Source organism: Ursus arctos, unplaced genomic scaffold (genome assembly GCF_023065955.2).
Source record: "Ursus arctos isolate Adak ecotype North America unplaced genomic scaffold, UrsArc2.0 scaffold_3, whole genome shotgun sequence".
Taxonomy (NCBI): domain Eukaryota; kingdom Metazoa; phylum Chordata; class Mammalia; order Carnivora; family Ursidae; genus Ursus; species Ursus arctos.
In genome coordinates, this window is record NW_026622985.1 from 15,095,859 (window position 1) to 15,116,273 (window position 20,415).

Here is a 20,415-nt window from a genome sequence, read left to right on the forward strand (position 1 = left end):
AGCAAGGGAAAAGCTTCCTGACCTTGGTCCGGGCAGTGATTTCATAGATAGGACGTTAATGACACAGGCAACAAAAACACTTTTATGAGCTATCTAACGGTCCTATTCATAAAATCAAAGACAGGAATGGCGGTTGCAGGGGCTGCGGAGAGGGGAAGTGGGGAGCATTCGTCAGCAGACACCGAGTTTCAGGGAAGTGAGATGAACACTCGAGAGACCTGCTGTACAACACCGCCCCTACACTACAGCTCTGTACCCTTAAAACTGTCAAGAGGCTAGAGCTCAGTGTTCCGCGTTCATACCGCAATGAGATAAACAGAATACTAAGTAGGAGCCTCTGGGTGGCTCAGTCGTTAAGCGTCTGCCTTCGGCTCTAGGGCGTGATCCTGGGGGGTTCTGGGATCGAGCCCCACATCGGGCTCCTCCGCTGGGAGCCTGCTTCTTCCTCTCCCACTCCCCCTGCTTGTGTTCCCTCTCTCGCTGGCTGTCTGTCTCTCTGTCGAATAAATAAATAAAATCTCTAAAAAAAATTAAAAAAAAAAAGAATACTAAGTAATCAAAGTTTCGAGTATCTTCATTAACATTAGAGTTTAGAAATTAGGATGGAAAGTGAATCATACAAGAACATCGTTCTCACTCACGTGCATTCCAGTATGTTCTCTCACGTGGAACGAAAACGGGTGTCGTAGCCGACATGCTGCGGTTCACATACAACTCTGGCTAAAAGCTCAAGTGCATCCCTGTGGTAAACATCATCGGATTACATCCTGAGAGGGGAAAATGCCAAAACCAGTGGAAACTTTGGCTTATTATCAACTTCATCCCTGGAGAGATTTGTATTGTCTTAGCGTCAGGAAAGGAGGTACGGGGCCTGCACCTGTCCTGTGGTCAGATGGCAAATTCTGTCAATCCACATGACAACTTTTCCGAGTTTATTGCTGAAATGCTTGGAGTCAAATTTTTGGCCAGCCTCTAAATAGATGTGAGGGCCTTCTATGCATTTTGAATATAACTCCACTCCTGGCTCCACTGGCTCCGTCCTACATATTACATGTTCCTCCCCAACTATCTTGTTCAGCCTGGTGTGCATTCTATAAGCCCCCCGAAATCCTCTCTGAAAGACAGGGTAAACATAAAGATTTGTTTGAAGGTCACATTTTTTATTGTTATTATGCACAGCCATATGGTTTTCACTTTGAGCTGAATTTTTAACTTGAGGTGACACTGAGTTTTCCTCCAAAGAGGATCTTCCTTTTTAGTCCTCCCAGGAAGCTTTGCCACATGGTTATATGCCAGTGTGAACTTACACACATGACCCTCTCGAAGTTCTGAGAAAAGAAAGAATATAGTGGATAAGATACATTACAAAGCTAATTTTAAAGCAGTTACGAGTTTCCATTCTGCACACGAATCCCTGGCATGTGGTAGAATCACCAAGCTCGGGAGATGGTCTCTTTTCTTTTACAGATAATACTGCCTGATTCGACAACTAAGCAACCAGCAAGGATTCACAACCCAGTAAGTTAATGAACAAAATTTTTGACAGGGTTAAAAATATTAACTGTAAGTAACTGCAGCTTTCTACCCAATCCTCTCAAGGATTCAGAACTGCTGGTCAAGCCAAAGGCGGGGAATAGAATTGGAAGGAACTGAGAAAGACAACAGGATTGAGTATGCAGCTCTTTCTGGAACATGATGGAGAGGCTAGAGGGGGAGGGGTGTGGGAATGACTGGGGAGGGAGCTGCAAGGCCCAGGGGGACTCTGAGGACAGAGGTGCCCAATGAAGAGTTTTAGGAATTTCTTGGTGTGGTGTTATATTTTGTTTTTGTTTTTTTTAATTCCTTTATTGAGTATCTCTTCAAGAAACTTTAGTAAAAGCTTACTTTCATTTAAGGATTTTGATGTTAGGATTGCATGCATTTTCTTTGAGATGTGTTGTAAAAAAGCCAAATTATGGCAAGAGACCAAATGTCCATCGGCTGATGAATGGATAAAGATGTGTTATGTGTACACGATGGAATATTACTCAGACATCAAAAAGAATGAAATCTTGCCATTTGCAATGACATGGATGGAGCTAGTGAGTATTATGAAAAGTGAAATAAGTCAGTCAGAGAAAGACCAATACCATATGATTTCACTCATATGTGGAATTTAAGAAAAAAAACAGATGAACATGGTGGGGGCGGGGGAAGCCAGAGAGACAAACCATAAAACGGACTCTTAACTACAGAGAACAAACCAAGAATTGCTAGACAGGGAGTTGGGGGGGATGGGCTGGGTGGGTGATAGGGACTAAGGAGGGCACTTGTGATGAGCACTGGGTGTTGTACATAAGTGATGAATCACTAAATTCCATTCTTGAAACCAATATCACACTGTACGTTAACTAACTGGAATCTAAATAAAAACTTGGAAGAAAAAAAAATAAACATATGCTCTATACCCAATCTCTAAAAAAATAAATAAATAAAAATAAATGCAAGGCGAGCCTAATTTTGTGCAGCTTTAGGAGGGGTTTTGAAGAACTCTACTGTGAGTTGCCTTCCTGAGAAACTATTCTTATTTTATTTTTAAACCATTTTCATTGTGGTAAAATATATATAACATAAAATGTACCATTTTAACTATTTTCAAGTGTACAAATCAGTGGTCTTAGTTATATTTACATTGTTTGCGACCATCACAATCTTCTCCAAAAATGTTCATTCCCCTGAAAGGAAACTGTATCTATCAAGTTCTAGTCCACTTTCTGTCCCTAGGAATTTGCCGATCCGAGGTACCTCTTAGAAGTGGAATCGTACGATATTTGTCCTTTTGTGTCTGGCTTATTTCATTTAACATAATGTTTTCAAGGTTCATCCATGTTGAAGCATATTACCAATACTTCATTCCTTTTTGCATCTAAATAATATTCCATCGTAGGTGTATACCATATTCGTTTATCCATCTTTCTATGGATGGACACTTGGGTTGTTTTCACCCTTTGACTGTTGTGAATTATGCTATCGAACATTGCTGTACAAGTAAATGTTTATATCCTGTTTTCAATTTTCTTGGATATATATCTAGGAGCAGAATTGATGGGTCAGATGTAATTCCATGTTTAACCTTTTGAGGAACTGCCACACTGTCATCCATGGTAGCTCCCCCATTTTATAATCCCAGCATAATACATAAGGGTACAACTTCTCCACATCCTTACCAACACTTGTATATTCTCTTGTTTATTGCGGCCATTCTAGTTCGGTGTGAAGTGGCATCTTGTGGTTTTGACTGACGTTCTAATGACTAATTGTGTTGAGGACCTTTTCATATGCTTGTTGGCCATTTGTTGATCTTCTTTGAAGAAAGGCCTATTCAAGCCCTTTATCCATTTCTGATATTAAACACTTATCAGATACAGAATTTGTAAATATTTTCTTCCATTCTGAGGGTTGTCTTTTCACTCTCTCGATAGTTTCCTTTGATGCACAAAGTTTTTATTTTTCATTAAGACCAAGTTATCTCCTTTTTCTTTTGTTGCCTGTGCCTTTGGCATGACGTTTAAGAAACCACTGCCGAGTCCAAGTTCCCACAGATTTTCCCCTATGTTTTCTTCTAAGAGTTTTATAGTTTCAGCTCTTAAATGTAGGTCTTTGATCCATTTTAAATTAATTTTTGTATATAGTGTAAGGTGATGGTCCAACTTCATTATTTTAAATGTAGATATCTAGTCTTCCCAGTACTATTTATCAAAGAGACTATTCTCTTTTTACTAAATGATCTTGGCACCCTTATTGAACATCAACATAATGATTAATGTGAAGGTTTACTTATAGGTTCTCAATTCAACTCCATCAGTCTATCCTTATGCCACAGCCACACTGTTTTGACTACAGTCACTTTGTAATAAGCTTTGAAATCAGGAAGTGGGAGTGCTCCAATTTTGTTGTTTTTCAAGATTGTCTTGGCTCTTCTAAGTCCTTTGAAATTTCATATGAATTTTAGGATGGGTCTTTCCATCTCTGTAAAAAACACTAATGGGATTTTTTTAAGGCTTGCAATGACTCTGTAGATTACTTTGGGTAGCATTGTTATTAAGTTTCCCAAGTTATGAACACAGGGTGTCTTTCCATTTATTTGTCTTCTTTAGTTTCTTTCAGCATTGTTTCATACCTTTCAGTACAAAATTCTTGCACTTGCACATTGACTAAATTTATCTCTAAGTATTTTGCTATTTTGATGCTATGGTAAATTGAATTGCTCCCTTAATTTCCTTTTGGGATTTTCCATTGTTAGCGTATAGAAACATGAATGAATTTTGTGGGTTGATTTTGTATCCTGCACCTTTACATAATTAGTTCCAACAATTTTTTTGTATGTGTATGTGATTCTTCAGGGTTTATTAGCTATAAGATCATGCTACCTGCTAATAATATTCCAATTTGGATGTTTTTATTTCTTTTTCTTGCCTAATTGCTCTGGCTGGACCTTCCAGTACTACATTAAATGGAAATGGCAAAAGCAGAGATCCTGATCTTAGAAGAAAAGCTTTCAGCCCTTCACCATTGTAGTATGATGTTAGCTCTGGGTTTTACACATATGGCTTTTATCATGATGAGGAAGTTCTTTATACTAAATTTTTCGAGTGTTTTTATCATGAAAGGGTGTTGGATTTTGTCTAATGCTTTTTCTGTATAAATTGAGATATCTGTTTTTTCTTCATTCTATTAGTGTGGTGTGTTACACTCTTTGACTTTCATATGCTGAACTACCTGGTATTCCTAAGATAAATCTCACTTGATCACAGTGTATAATCCTTTTAATATGCTGCTGAATTCAGCATGCTAGTATTTTATTGACGATTTTAGCACTGATATATTCAAAAGGCATATTGCTCTGTAATTTTTCATGAAGCCTGGCCCTGTCAGGGGTAACGCTGACCTCATAGAATGAATTAAGAAGTTTCCCTTTCTTTTCAATTTTTTTTTTTTTTTGGTAGAGCCTGAGAATCAGAGTTAATTCTTATTTTATTATTTGATAGAATTCGCTAATGAAGCCATCTAGTCCTGGGTTTTTCTTTTTTTTGGCAAGATTTTAATTACTAATTTGTTCTCCTTACTTGTTATAGGTCGATTCAGATTTTCTGTTTCCTCTTGAGTCAGTTTTGCTAGTTTGTGTCTTCCTAGGAATTCACATGTCACCTAGTTTATCCAATTTGTTGGTATAAAATTCTTCATAGAATTCTCTTATAACCCTTTTTATTTTTGTGAATTCAGTAGTAATGTCCCTTCTTTCACTTCTGATTTTAGCAATTTGCATATGCTCTCTCCCTCTCTTTTATATTATTATTGTCACAGATTGCATATATTTATACACTGTGTGCCCATTAACACATACTTATAGTCGTTATTTCATCATTGTCTACATACTATAGGGAAGAAAGAGGAGTTAGAAACCAAAGTACAGGGGCGCCTGGGTGGCACAGCGGTTAAGCGTCTGCCTTCGGCTCAGGGCGTGATCCCGGAGTCCTGGGATCGAGCCCCACGTCAGGCTCTTCCTCTGTGAGCCTGCTTCTTCCTCTCCCACTCCCCCTGCTTGTGTTCCCTCTCTCACTGGCTCTCTCTCTCTCTGTCGAATAAATAAATAAATAAATCTTTAAAAAAAAAAAAAAAAGAATGAATTAAGAAGTTTCCCTTTCTTTTCAATTTTTTTTTTTTTTTGTAGAGCCTGAGAATCAGAGTTAATTCTTATTTTATTGTTTGATAGAATTCACTAATGAGGGGCGCCTGGGTGGCACAGCGGTTAAGCATCTGCCTTCGGCTCAGGGCGTGATCCCGGTGTTCTGGGATTGAGCCCCACATCAGGCTCCTCCACTATGAGCCTGCTTCTTCCTCTCCCACTCCCCCTGCTTGTGTTCCCTCTCTCGCTGGCTGTCTCTATCTCTGTTGAATAAATAAATAAAATCTTAAAAAAAAAAAAAAAGAATTCACTAATGAAGCCATCTAGTCCTGGGTTTTTCTTTTTTTTGGCAAGATTTTAATTACTAATTTGTTCTCCTTACTTGTTATAGGTCGATTCAGATTTTCTGTTTCCTCTTGAGTCAGTTTTGCTAGTTTGTGTCTTCCTAGGAATTCACATGTCACCTAGTTTATCCAATTTGTTGGTATAAAATTCTTCATAGAATTCTCTTATAACCCTTTTTATTTTTGTGAATTCAGTAGTAATGTCCCTTCTTTCACTTCTGATTTTAGCAATTTGCATATGCTCTCTCCCTCTCTTTTATATTATTATTGTCACAGATTGCATATATTTATACACTGTGTGCCCATTAACACATACTTATAGTCGTTATTTCATCATTGTCTACATACTATAGGGAAGAAAGAGGAGTTAGAAACCAAAGTACAGGGGCGCCTGGGTGGCACAGCGGTTAAGCGTCTGCCTTCGGCTCAGGGCGTGATCCCAACATTCTGGGTTCGAGCCCCACATCAGGCTCCTCTGCTATGAGCCTGCTTCTTCCTCTCCCACTCCCCCTGCTTGTGTTCCCTCTCTCGCTGGCTGTCTCTATCTCTGTTAAATAAATAAATAAAATCTTTAAAAAAAAAAAAAAAAGAAACCAAAGTACAAAAATATTGGCTTTTTTACATTTACTTATGTAGTTATTGTTACTAGTGTGCTTTATTTCCTCAAATGGCTTTGAGTTACTGTCTAGTGTCCTTTCATTTCAGTTTAAAGTACTCCCTTTAGCATTTCTTGTAGACAGGTCTATTAGTAATGAATTCCTTTTGTTTTTGTTAACTTGGGAATGTCTTAGTTCCACCTTCACTCCTGAAGGATACTTTTGCCAAATATAGAATTCTTTGTTGACAGTTTTTTTCTCTCAACATTTTAAATGTGTTATCCACTGTGTTCTGGCTTCTGTGGTTTCTTATGAGAAATAAGCTGCTATTGAGGATTCTATGTACATAACAAGTCATTTCTTTCTTACTGATAAGATTCTTTGTTTTTGGCTTTTGACAATTCAACTATAATATACCTCAGTGTGGAGCTCTTTGATTCTGCTTGGCATTTCATTATATTTGGGAAGTTTTCCGCCATGATTTCTACTCCTTTCTCTCACTCTCTTCTTTCTAGGATTCCCATCATGCATACGTTGGTCTACATAATAGTGTCCCAAAGATCCCTTAGGCTGTGTTCACTTTCGTTCTTTTTCATTTCCACTCCTAAGACTGGATAATTCCCACTGCGCTTCTAGCTCACTGATTTTTTTTCTTCCGCCTGCTCAAATTTGTCTTGAGCCCCTCTAATGAATTTTTCAATTCAGTTATTGAACTTTTCAGCTCCAGGATTCCTTTTCAGTTTATTTTTAATCTCTCTTTGTTGATATTCTCATTTTGTTCATACGTTATTTTCCTGTTTTCCTTTAGCTTTTTACCCATGGTTTCCTTAAGCTCTTTGAGCATAGTAAGACAGTTGATTTAAAGTCTTCATCCAGTTAAGTCCAACGTCTAGGCTTCCTCAGGGATGGTTTCTGTCAACTTTTTTTCCTGTGAATGGGCCATACCTTTCTATTTCCTTGTATCTTTCATGGTTGTTGCTGTTGTTGTTGCTGTTGTTGTTGAAAACTGGACATTCAACTACTATAACGTGGCAACTCTGGAAGTGAGATTTTCCTTCTTCCCCAGGGTTTGCTCTTTTTGGTTGGTGAACATTCAGTTTGTGTTCAGCCAGTGTTTTAACTGAGACTTCCTTGAAAATCAGGAGTTTAAAAACAACAACAACAAAGCACCTCTCCAAGTCTCGGTAGACTGGCTCTGTCCTTGGCACTTCTTTAAACACTTGGCCAGGCCATTTACTATCCTGTCTCAGCCTTCACTCCCTGCTTGTACTAAGCCTATCCATCAGCCAATGGTAAAAAATTAGGGTCTGTCAGATCTTCTCTGAGCATGTATCTTGTCGTGAGCATGTGCATGGCCCCCAAAATTCCCCAGGATGCATTACTGCTTCTGAATGCCCCAATTGCCCAAAGAAAATCTCTCTCCTCAGTTTTCCTCCCTAGCTTTAGGTGGTCTGTTGTATATGTCAACCATAATCTTTGTCATCAGACAGTTGTGGGGTTTTTGATCACCATACAATGTTTTTAATCAATGTCCACCGCTTTTCCTCCCTGAGCAGTTTCTGGGTTTGGTGAAACAGAGATGAATGCCTGTGTCATCCTTCAGGTAGCCTCCAGATAGAACAGAAAAACACTGTAATTTGTAAATAATATCTGCTCTCTTCTCTCTGGAGCCAGAGACATGGGTCACACACTGGAAGCAGGCTGCGATCTTCAAGACTGTCACCATGCTGGGCAAGTGGTAGGGTAAGTAAAAATGTCGCAAAACTTTCATATCATTTTTAAGTTGCCTTTTCATATTTGGGAGCTGTAAACCTTTGATTATTTTCCAGAGTTCTGACAGTTTCTGGTTGTTTTTCAGTGTTCCTTTGGAAGGATGGGAGCTTGGAGCTGCCTATGTCACCATTGTGCTGACATTCTCCATCACTCCAATGGAGCCCTCTTGACTCCCCTGCTCTGAGGGCTGAACTTAACTCTCAATTCAGATGCCTTCCTCCTAACATGACCAGAACAGAACTCATAGTATTTCCTTCCAACCTACTTCTCCCTTCCGGGTTCCTTGTCTGGGAATGGTTAGGTCATTTCCTCAGTCACTCAAGCCAGGAAGCTTTATCTTTTCCCACTTATTTGGTAGAGTGGTAGTCAGTCATCAAGTCCTGTGGGTGTAAGGTAGCTTTCTAAGAACGCTCTCATCATTCCACTTACCACTAACTCACCATTTCTCTTACTAGTTAAGGTTGCTGTAATCTTTCATTTTATTGCAATGTCTCCAGCCTAGATAAGTTGCATCTCATTTTCCTTCATCTCCTATATGCATCTGCTCAAAGCACTCTGTGCTTACCCCTAAGAACCCTAGAACACATGTTCATTTTCTATCTCCTGCTTTTAGAGTTCTAGAGTTTGAGGACAAGGACTGTGTATATTCAGTCTTGCAACACTGTTCAGCATATAGCAAGAGCTGAATAAATGATTCTTGAAGGTCTGAAAGAGACCAACAAGACCTTAACGTGATATGATAGAGTACAGTAGACATAGTAAGACAGAAACCAGCAATGGGTCTTTACATAAAAGCATCAAGCATATATGTATATGATGGTTTAAAAACTTTTAAACTGATTTCTCTTTCTTTAAACTGATTTCTCTTCCTTACCTCTGATTTTGAAAATCCTCCCTACTTTCCAAGATTGATTTCATTCCTTACCTTCTCCAGCTCCTAACCATCAAACATACACCTGTCAATTCAGCACTTAATTATACACTAATTTAAAATACCCCATATTATTCATAATGCTCCCCTCATCAAAAAAGGGGGGATATGCAGATGTTAGCCTAGATCTACACCATATTGCTAACTGATGCTATAAACAGAATGCAGTTCCACTCACCTCCTTCCCCACTAGTCATGCATCCCCGGTATGTTTAATACTGTACTGTCTTCTAGTGACTATAATTAGATGCTGCTTCTTTGAGTTTTGTCTCCCCATTCGATTTGCGCTGTTCTGAAAGCAACCACCTCCATTCAGCCATTTCTGTATTAACCAAGAATCTGCAGTTGAGGCAGACACACAATACGTATTTTCCAACATAAATGTTTATGGGTTGTGCCCTCATGCCTTGGTCTATAATTGAGTGAGACTTCTGGAATGAGCTTCACTGTGGCCCAAATTTATTTTTATTTTATGACTTAATGTTTTGATACAATGTTCTTATACCAGGAGGAATCATAGCCTAAATGACACTATTAAGGGAGCAATGTATACTTCTCTCCCCTAGGAACCTGATTGGGTGTGGAGAGGTTTCTCCATGTAACACTGCTTTCTCATTACGCTCTGGATACTGATTCTCAGTTTGGCTCATTCGAGTAGGGATGACCCTCCACATGTGAAGAGACTCTACAGTCACACTCCAGTCAGCTGTCAGAACCATACAGACATACTTTTGTGAGCCTGCACTTTGAAAATAAAGAAGGAAAGTAGGTTTAATGGGAAAAGCCACCTAGCTTGTGCTCTGTTTCCCACCTTGCCTAGGACAGAAAAGTTTCCAAACTTTCCATCAACAGCTAAGTAAATTCAATCCATATACATTTGTATATGTAGCTTCAAGGCTGCTGTGGAACAGCACAGAGTGTCTGATTCATGGCTACGGGGAAAGTTCTGGTCTTTCTGGCACAGTCTTGTCCTGCATTCAGTCACAGTAATAAGCAAAGAAAAGAAAACAATAATTAAAGAGGTACTTACTTTAGTTTCCCTCAGGATTCTCAGGAACAAACTCTTGAAAAATTCTATTTATGCTCTCCATTGCTTCGTACGTATTAGATGCTCCATGGACAGCATTTTTCAAAATACTTCTTCCAAACGTGGCTCGGATAGAGTCTGGGGACAGTAGTTTTGCCTCATCTGGGTCTGTGGGACCCATCAATCGTCTCCAGTCTGAAACAGCATTCCACTTGGTCAGAACCAAGACCAAAGATGGACCCCTGCAAATAAGAAAGCTTTCAGATGACCTGGGCTATTTACACCTACAGAGAATGCGTATACAGCTAAAGACAGAATGGCATGCTTTGTCTTTATTCTTTGTCCTTATCAGTGTGATTCTGTGCTTTTTTTTTTTTTTTCCATTTTCCCCCTTTCCAATAGGTTGTTGTGCTAGAAGAGTGCTGTAGTTTAATTCTAGAAATAAACGCCAGGCCCCATTCCAAGTATTTTTAATGTATCAATTATATAACCCTCGAACCTATATAACAAAGAGATAGATGCCATTATTAACTCCATTTTACAGATGAGGCAACTGAGGTACAGCTTAAATATGCTGACAGAGCAGGGAATTAAAAGCAAAAACTGGAACCCAGATCACCTCTATACCTAATGTGAAGACCTAAAGAAACAAAGGAAGGAAGGAGAGAAGAAGGTAGGGAAGGAAGAAAGTAGAAAAGAAATGAACCCCAAATATTAATAGGGTGTCTTTTAATGAATGGAATTTTTTTCTTTTAAGAATGTGTTCAGTTTCTCTTTCAAGAGTTTTTTTTTAATGTTATGCTAGTCATCATACAGTACATCATTAGTTTTTGATGTAGTGTTCCATGATTCATTGTTTGCATATAACACCCAGTGCTCCACGCAATACGTGCCCTCCTTAATACCCAACACCAGGCTAAGCCATCCCCCCTCCCCTCTGAAACGCTCAGTTTGTTTCCCGGAGTCCATAGTCTCTCATGGTTCATCTCCCCCTCTGATTTCCCCCACCTTCATTTTTCCCTTCCTTCACCTAAAGTCCTCCATGCTATTCCTCATGTTCCACATGTAAGTGAAACCATATAATTGTCTTTCTCTGCTTGACTTATTTCACTTAGCATAATCCCCTCCAGTTCCAACCATGTCAATGCAAATGGTGGGTATTCATCCTTTCTGATGGCTGAGTAATATTCCATTGTATACATGGACCACATCTTCTTTATCCATTCGTCCGTTGAAGGGCATCTTGGCTCCTTCCACAGTTTAGCTATTGTGGATATTGCTGCTATGAACATTGGGGTGCAGGTGCCCCTTTTCACTACAACTGTATCTTTGGGGTAAATAGCTAGTAGTGCAATTGCTGGGTCGCAGAGTAGCTCTATTCTTAACATCTTGAGGGATCTCCATACTGTTTTCCAGAGTGGCTGTACCAGCTTGCATTCCCACCAACAGGGTAAGAGGGTTGCCCTTTCTCCACATCCTCGCCAATATTTGTTTCCTGTCTTGTTAATTTTTGCCAAATGAATGGAATTTTTTAATTACATTTTGTATTTTTCAGTTTCTATAATGAATATTTACTACTCTTATAATGCAAAGAACTCTGTATCAGAAACTTACTCAGATAACACTTCTAATACATCTTGATAAAAGTCTTTTCCTGTTATTTTTGAATAAATTTTTTCTGCTTCTTCTTCATTTAGGAGTATTCCCTTCATCTGTGTTATTTCAAATCCAGCCTTTCTAATAAGTTCCAAGATCTCCTCTAGGGAAAACAGATATTTGGTAATCTTGTACAGTGCCTCCACTTTTGTTCCATATTCAAGTAGACAGAAATAACTAAGGAAAGTAATCATTTTACTTCCATACTGTGGCTTAAAAAGCTAGAACTATGCTAAACTAAATTGAACTGAAATGCATCAGATCGACATTCAGAGCAACATTAATATATTAATGCAGATGTTCAGTCTCTGAGATGCACCTTTCCAGAACCCACCAGAAACGTCTCATAGACGATAAGGAGGGTGGGAGGGGTGTGCCTCTGGGCTGAAAGTTGAAGACATGTTTTCATCTCCATGCTGCAAATGTCAAGGAAGAAGTCGTTGCTAGATCTGGGTTGAAAAGGGAGAGCCCATCTGAACACTTCTCCCTGAAGTAGCAAGGCACTATTTGAGGGAATTAAAGTAGATCTCATCGAAATCTCGCAACAGCCTATACTTTAAAGGCTACATTCAGTGAACCAAATGAGGAATTAGGAGCTTTCTGGTAAAACAGTTTTTTCTTTGGTCCAGATCAAAAGCATTTAGGAGTGCTCTGATGCCATGCTGGTCTCTAAGGTCGACCTTGAGCATAATCGATAGAAAGCCTGAGGAAGGCTGGACTTCTCCTCCTATCAAGGCGGCAGCCAGGATCTGCCCTATGGGAGGCGCTGTGGGAACAAATATGAATGGAACATTAAACACTTCTTCCAGATCTTGTCTGCTCAGAGGGCCTGGACTAGAAACACAGCTTAAAAAGGTGGTCATTATTATAAAGAGCAATGTAAAAGGCTCCTGGAACCACAGGCAAGTGAAGTATTAACTCTCTGGGAAGGTCAGAGATGACTTCCAGAAAGGTCAATCATTGCGTTCAGTACAGAAAAAATAAGATATGATCACCAAGCAGACAAATAGAGAAGAGTGCAGAATTTCTTAAAAAATAAAAATAAAATAAAAATATATATAAATAAAATAAATAAAAAATAATGTGAATGAAAACTCTATGCATTAAAATCTATGGGGTAATCAGAAGAAATTAAAGCAGTAATCGAGGAAAACGTATAACTTCAAAAATTTATATTAACAAAAATAATGAAAATAAATGAATTACATTTAAAAAGCTGGAAGAACATTTTAAAAAACTACTAGAGAATCAAAGGCAACTTTTTTTAAAAAAAACAGAAAGTAATGAGTTTAAAAACAGGAAATAAAACTCGTAAATAAATCAAATTCTGTTTGTTTGAAAGACAACAAATGAAGAAATGGCAGGGTGAAAATAACCATTGAAAATGAGGAAACTAAACATGATAACAAAAGAACGTGAACTCTATACGGATGAAACGGGTAATTTCCTAGGAAAATACAACTTAGCAAAATTAACTCTAATTAACTATAGTGGAGGTAAAAAGTTTAAATAGATCGATTTCCATAGAAGACTTTCTCCACAGAGAAAGTGGTCAAAGAATTATCCCACAAAAAAGATAACAGGCCCAGATGTTTTCACAGGAAGACTCTACCAAATCTTCAAATACCAACCCCACTGCTGCTTAAACTCCTCCAGAGTACTGCAAATGAAGACATGTACATTCTTTTTACGAAGTATTACACTGTTATCTAAACCTCGCACAAAAAATGAAAAGGACAGACCAATCTCACTGTCTCAACGCGGAAAATCCCAAATGAAATACAAGCAAATAGAATCAAAAGCACATCTGAAAAATACCTCAAGACTAAGTGAAGTCTATACAGGAATGGAAGAATGGCTCGATATTAGAAATATCATGAACATGATCTTTCCTATTAGTATATCTATGGAGAAAAACATTGCCATCTCCATCAACTCTGAAAAGGACTTCAACAAAATTCAGTTTCATTTTGATTACAAGAGGGACAGAGAGAAGGAAGAGGGAAGTAGGGCAAGAGAGCAAATATGACAAAAGTTTACTGTTAAATCTAGATCGAGGGATGTGGGCATCTGTGGAACTATTCTTCTAGCTTTTCCATAGTTTGAAAGTTTTCACAAAATCTGAAGGAAATGGACACACTGATTTTTATTTCTAAATATTTACCTCTTTGTTCCTGTGTGACATGAGGTTTAAGCAGTGCTAAAGTGTTTTGAGGAGGAAAGAAATATTGTATTTCCCTCCGGGCTGCTTCTAATGAGTCACTTCCATACAACTGGTTGATGGGCAAATCTTCCATTGCAAATCGTACGCATAAACTTTAAAAAAGAAGTTAAGTTAAGCACTGTTAGAGCGTAACATAATGTAGTTATAAACTAACACAACAGAACACTATATAAATTGTCCAAAAGTCATCAAGCCACTCATTCCTGATCTGGACACTGTGCGAAAGGCAATAATTATAGAGTGGCTTGGAGTATACGCCTTCCTTACAAGGAAGTTTAACAGCCATTAGGAAGAAAGAACATGAACACTGAAATAATCATGATTACAAATATAAGTAATAAAGTAATAAAGCTGCTTTGGAAGGAGATTTTGAGGATGTAATCAGATGATAAATTTGAAATATATGGTGCATATTATGCTCTCAATAAATATTCCTTTCCCTTCCTTCATCACTAAATATTATCAAGCACTAGAGATGGCATCTGACTGTATACCAAAGACCCCAAATTACAAACACTGAATCCAGGAGACACTGCCATGGAGCCCTCCAGCAGAGCAAGCGCAGAGATGAGAGAGAACAGACAGGATGGCTACGGGTAAAGAGACAGGAATGAGGTTGATAGTACTGGACATGTTGGGTTAGGCGGGTTTTTGTTTTGTTTTGTTTTAAGATTTTATTTATTTATTTATTAAGAGAGTGTGTGAGTAGGGGGAGGGGCAGAAAGGGAAGGAGAGAGAGAATCTCAAGCAGACTCCCCGCTACGTGCAGAGCCCTCTGTGGGGCTCGATCCTATGACCCTGAGATCAGGACCTGAGCTGAAACCAAGAGGCAGACACTTAACCAACTGAGCCACCCAGGCGCCCCCGGGTTGGGCAGTTTATCCTGGTTCTGCTTCCCCTACGACAGATGAACACATACACCTCCTAAATCAACTGGTGTTCCTTGATGGTTTTTTCAACAGCCCTTTTCCCCCCATCTCTTTATCTACATATATTTTAGTAGAGGATATACTCTCTGCTTATTTCATTTTCTGCCCTTTACACATAGTTCTGAACTGCCAGCCCACAAAATCCCCCCATAGTGAATAATGTCCTCTCTTGTTAATGAACCAACTTCACCGGTAACTTGGCTTTCTCTCCTTAGACCCCCTTCTTACCTCGTTGCTTTTGCTGATACATTCAGATTTCCTTTTTGCCTGATCCAATCTGACCTTCCCACTTGACCCTTGGCAGTTCTCACATCTCTGATTTGAAGACCCTTCTAGCCCAAGACCCCTGGAGCCTGTGATTGCCAGGGGTGGGGGATTTGCACAGTGAAGGTATCACCAGCACTTACTCTGCTCAGTAGAGAGAACTACAAGCAGCCCCTCCGCGGCGCTGTTAGCCGTGATTATCGGGGAAAGTGTGTGTGGAGGGAAGGGGTGGGATAGAGTGAGTAGGTGATGGGAATGAGGGGTTGCTGTGATTCTCCTTTATGCAAGTGACCATATTTCAGATTTAGCAATGCAGTGCAGAATTTGATACCCAAGTGCGGGGAAGGGCAGAGCTCTGCTGGGTTATTTCAAAAGCAACCCCAAAAGAACTGGGTAGAGCCAAGGAAACTGAAGAAGGGGGACCCAATAAAATATAGCAGTCAAGATGAGCTGTGAACTTGTAGCAACATAGGGATCATAAGGGCTCTGGTTGGAATCTTCACTGTAATAGTGAGGTAGAGAGGGGCAGACACCGAGTGCCTTCACCTGGAGAAAATGTCTCTGTGCTGCTCACTACCTCCGCACTTGAAACCATAATTTCCAGAACAGTATGGCTACAAGCATAGGCCTTGGGTTGATAGGAATTCCTGTCCCGGATGCCATGCCTTGCATTCTATGCTACACTTCCTTAAGGGGTTCTGTGGCACTCTGCTCATACCACTTACAGACTGTCCAACCCCTATTATCCTTTATGGTAACTGTAGGGCTAAATAAGGGGTAAAATGTGTCCATGTCCAGAACAAGTCAGACTCCAGATCTCCTACCCAAAAGAAAACATTTCAAAGTTTGTATGTGATACTTCATTAGTATTGTTATTTATTCTACCAACATGTACATCAAGCTTGCTGTATCTGACAGAGCTTCTCTGTTCTTGCTCACTTGAAGGGAGGGGCCTTTCTTCTCCTGAATCGATTCCTACCAAGGCTAGGAGATGGTCTTTTGGCTTGGTACCCACCGCTTACTTCCCCATCTCACACCAAGTATCCCACAACCTTCTTCTGCAAAGCCTTGGCCTTACTCAGGCTGCCACCAGGCTTGGCCTCTGGTCATAATCAGGAAAAGAAGTTTTCCTGAGAGCCTCTCTTGGACTAGAGCTGTGGTTCCTGTACCCACATCCAAAAAGAAACTAAAATGTCTCCCATGAAAAAAGGTTGGGGCCCATGATATGAATCCTACCTCTCTGGAAGATATTCTTTGGCTTTCTCAACACTACCTGGTCCAATTACCTCTTTCCAGTGTTGTAAACCATGGTCTCTTACTAAAACAAGGGCTAGAGATGGACCACTGTTGGAAAAAGAAACAAAAAGTATGGCTCACTAGTTAACTGCATATAGATAATACAACTGCATTTGTTAAACAGACTAAAAACTTGTCAAGATAATCCTTTTTTCAAGAGGCTAAGATGAATTTCCATTGCTGTACTCTCGAGAGCATACTGAACACCTTATGAAAGGATGGAAGCAGATTAAGGAAGGGAAGAGAAGGGCCTTGGTTCTGATTGATCGGTTCCTATTTTGTTCCCAGATTCCTGCTGATTTATATACCCTTGCTGGAGTTCTGTCACACCTGCTATTTCACTTACTCTTCTGGAAACCTGTTAGTTTTCTAGTACCTCATTCTTTTCCTAGGACTAGGGATCTTAAGGATTACCAAAACCCTTGAGAATCATTATGTTCTCTGCTTGGATTTCTGGCATTTGACTCAGAGGACTCCAGCAACTTCACCCGGGCCTTGCCATTGCTCCAGTAACATTCCAGGCAGATGCGAGAAGGTGGACAGTGGAGCAGAGACTTGAGACAGGAGTGAGGCTGGCAAAGAAGTAGATTCAGCACACGTTTACAGAACTGAGAGGTGTGGAGACTTGACCAAGGCAGGGTTGAAAGAAGACCTAAATCAGACTGTGCCTTCTAAACCTGAAATCTACTTTACCTGGTCATCTTTTCGATAAGCTTTTCAAAATAATCTTCGTTTTCATATTCCTTGCACAGTGTTTGTGCTTCCTCTTCTGATAATACAATTTGTCTTTGCATCAGTATTTTAAAGCCTTCATCTTCAATAATCTTCAAAACATCCTCTAAATAAAAAGTCACATAACAAGTGTTAAATCGGTAGATTATTGGCTATACATATCATACAGAATGTATTATTATGAAGGCATATAATGCACTTCATCCTCATCTGAAATTTAGAAGTTTGCAAAAATAGCTTATAAGATTTTAAGGTGAAAAATATTCTGAACGTACCAAATTATGATTTATGATGCTATTTCCAATTTTTCATTACATAGGAATCATACACATACAAAGTGTGTAAAACTGAAAAACATTACAACTGAAATAAAATATTCACTGGATGGGCTGAATACCAACAAGGAAATCACGGAATTCAGTTTTAAAGCTAACACAATTGAAATGGTCCAATTAGAACTATACACAGAAAACAAATTTAAAAGTGGCCAAAGTCTCAGGAACCTGTGAGACAATGTCAAATATCTAATACTGATACCCTGGAATCCCAGATAGAGTGGAGTAAGTGTTGGCACAGAAAAATATAATTTAAAGAAATAATGGTGGCAAATTCCTCAAATCTGGTGAAAGATATAAATTTATAGATTCAAGAAGTTTAAGGAACCCCAAAGTCAAAGACAAGCTCAGAGAAAAGTATGCTCAGGGGCACCTCGGTGGCTCAGTTGGTTGAGCATTCAACTCTTGGTTTCTGCTCAGGTTGTGGTCTTGGGGTCCTGGGACCGAGCCCCGCATTGGGCTCCACACTCAGTGTGGAGTCTGCTTGAGATTCTCTCTCCCACTCCCTCTCCCTCTGCCCCTCCCACTCATTCTCTCTCTCTCTCAAATAAATAAATCTTTTTAAAAAAAGTATACATATACACATAATAATAAAACTGCTAAAAACCAAAGATAAAAAAAATATCTTGAAAGCAGCCCCCAAATAAATAAACAAATAAAAAGGTACATTACATATAAGGAAAAAATGCTTTGAATGACTCTGGATTTTTCATTAGATACCAATTAAAGCCAGGAGGCAGTGGCACAGCATTTTTAAAGTGTTAAAGGAAAAGAACTGGCAAACCAGAATTCAATATCAGTACAAATATCCTTCAGGAATGAAAATAAATACGTTCTTTGATGAAAGAAAACCAATTGAATTTGTTGCCGGCAGACCTGCTGTAAAAAAGTACAAAAGTTCTTTGGGTGGAAGGGAAATGATATCAGAGGAACACGTGGAACTCCAGAAAGGAATAGAAGATAACAGTAAATATCTGGGTGAATATAATAAAATATTTTCCTCCTCTTAAGTTTTTAAAAAATTCATCACTGTTGAAAAGCAAAAAATTACATAGTATAGTTTGGTGGAGTCGTCATTATATGTAGATGTAGTGGACATGGTGACTACAATGGGTAGGGGAAAGGGGAAAAGGATAATAGGGGGCTGTAAAGTGAAGTGGTAAAATATTAACTCTAAATAGTTTTAAAGTTACACATATATATTTTAACTCACTAAAAGAAATGGACAAAATACGCATAATTAAGAAACCAATAAATAAATTAAAATGGTATACTAAAAGAGTATTTAAACTCTAAAAGATGGCAGGAAAGAGAAAACAGAATAGACAATTCCAAAATTTACAAAAATGACATTTAATGTAAATGGTGTAAACATAGTGATTAGAAGATAAAGACTGTCAGGATGGATTTTTGAAAAGATGATGATATTCTGTGCTCAGTAGAAAAGAGACTGAAAACAATAATGGAAATGATTCTGACGGGCTAGACAGATGCAAACTGAGAGAAGAGGACTATACCAGTCCCAGAAGAGATGAAAACAATGAAAAAGAAGCATGTTTTCACCTCCTTCTCTTCTATTATGAATAAAAGGTGTGAGGGGGTCTGATTTCAAAGTTGCACAGAAAGCTTTGGTCTGAGGCCTTACACGACAGAGCTGCTTGGAGGTGGTGCACTGATTTGAGGCTTCTGGGCATGTGCAAGAACCAGGAAGACTGCCTGGGGCGGTGTCCAATAGAGGCCAGTCAGGCCCCAAGTGCAAATGCCTCTGACGTCTCTACCCAATAGGAATGAGGCAACAGCCACCTACCAACTCATACTGAAGAGAGCAGTTTCCGTTCTCATATATCATCTATGAAGTTAACGCTTGATACTTCTTATCAATGGGATGTTCTTTTCTAGGGACTTGGTAGTAAGAGTGTTAGGAAATGGATTAGCCAGAACGTGTCTGTTGCATATTTCAAGTATTCTTAGAAGTGCTGGAAAAGGGTGGGGAGTAGAAATAGGCACCAGCTCTCACATAAGACAGTCTCATGAACTACGGAAAAAAATCTCAACAAAATATTATCAATCAAATCTAACAATGTATAAAAAAGTATACACTACAGCAAAGCAGGATTTGTTCCGGGCATACAAGGCTGGTTCAACATTTGAAAACCAATGAACATAATTTGCACATCAATACACTAAAGAAGAAAAATAATATGATCCTATCAACAGATACAGAAAAAGCATAAGATGAATCCAACAACCATTCATTGTTTTAAGATTTTATTTATTTATTTATTTATTTATTTATTTATTTGACAGAGAGAGAGTACAAGCAGGGGGAGAGGCAGAGGGAAAGGGAGAAGCAGACTCCCCTCTGAGCAGGGAGCCCACCCTGGGGCTCAATCCCAGGTCCCTGGGATCATGACCTGAGCAGAAGGCAGGCACTTAACTGACTGAGCTACCCAGGCACCCCTCCAACAACCATTCATGATTAAAACTCTCAGCAAACTAGGAATAGAGGGTTCCTCAACTTACTAAAGAACACGTACAAAAATCCTATTGCTAACATCATACTTAATGGAGAGAAACTGGATGCTTTGTCTCTAAGACTGGAAAGAAGGCAATGATATCCCCTCTTGCCACTCCTATCTGACA

General features: G+C 39.1%; 1 protein-coding gene across 1 annotated transcript in view; it reads right to left on the reverse strand.

The window, feature by feature from the left end:
• Positions 1 to 1,139: 1,139 nt before the first annotated feature.
• NME8 (NME/NM23 family member 8) overlaps positions 1,140 to 20,415 on the reverse strand; it is a 49,391-nt gene continuing 30,115 nt past the window's right edge. Inside the window, exons 12-17 of the mRNA XM_057304481.1 lie at positions 17,399 to 17,543; positions 16,646 to 16,753; positions 14,157 to 14,308; positions 11,951 to 12,095; positions 10,340 to 10,578; positions 1,140 to 1,328 (exon numbers count right to left, since the gene is read on the reverse strand). Of these exons, the coding sequence (XP_057160464.1) occupies positions 10,341 to 10,578; positions 11,951 to 12,095; positions 14,157 to 14,308; positions 16,646 to 16,753; positions 17,399 to 17,543 (788 nt within the window). The 3' untranslated portion in view covers positions 1,140 to 1,328; position 10,340. The remainder of the gene's footprint in view (positions 1,329 to 10,339; positions 10,579 to 11,950; positions 12,096 to 14,156; positions 14,309 to 16,645; positions 16,754 to 17,398; positions 17,544 to 20,415) is intronic.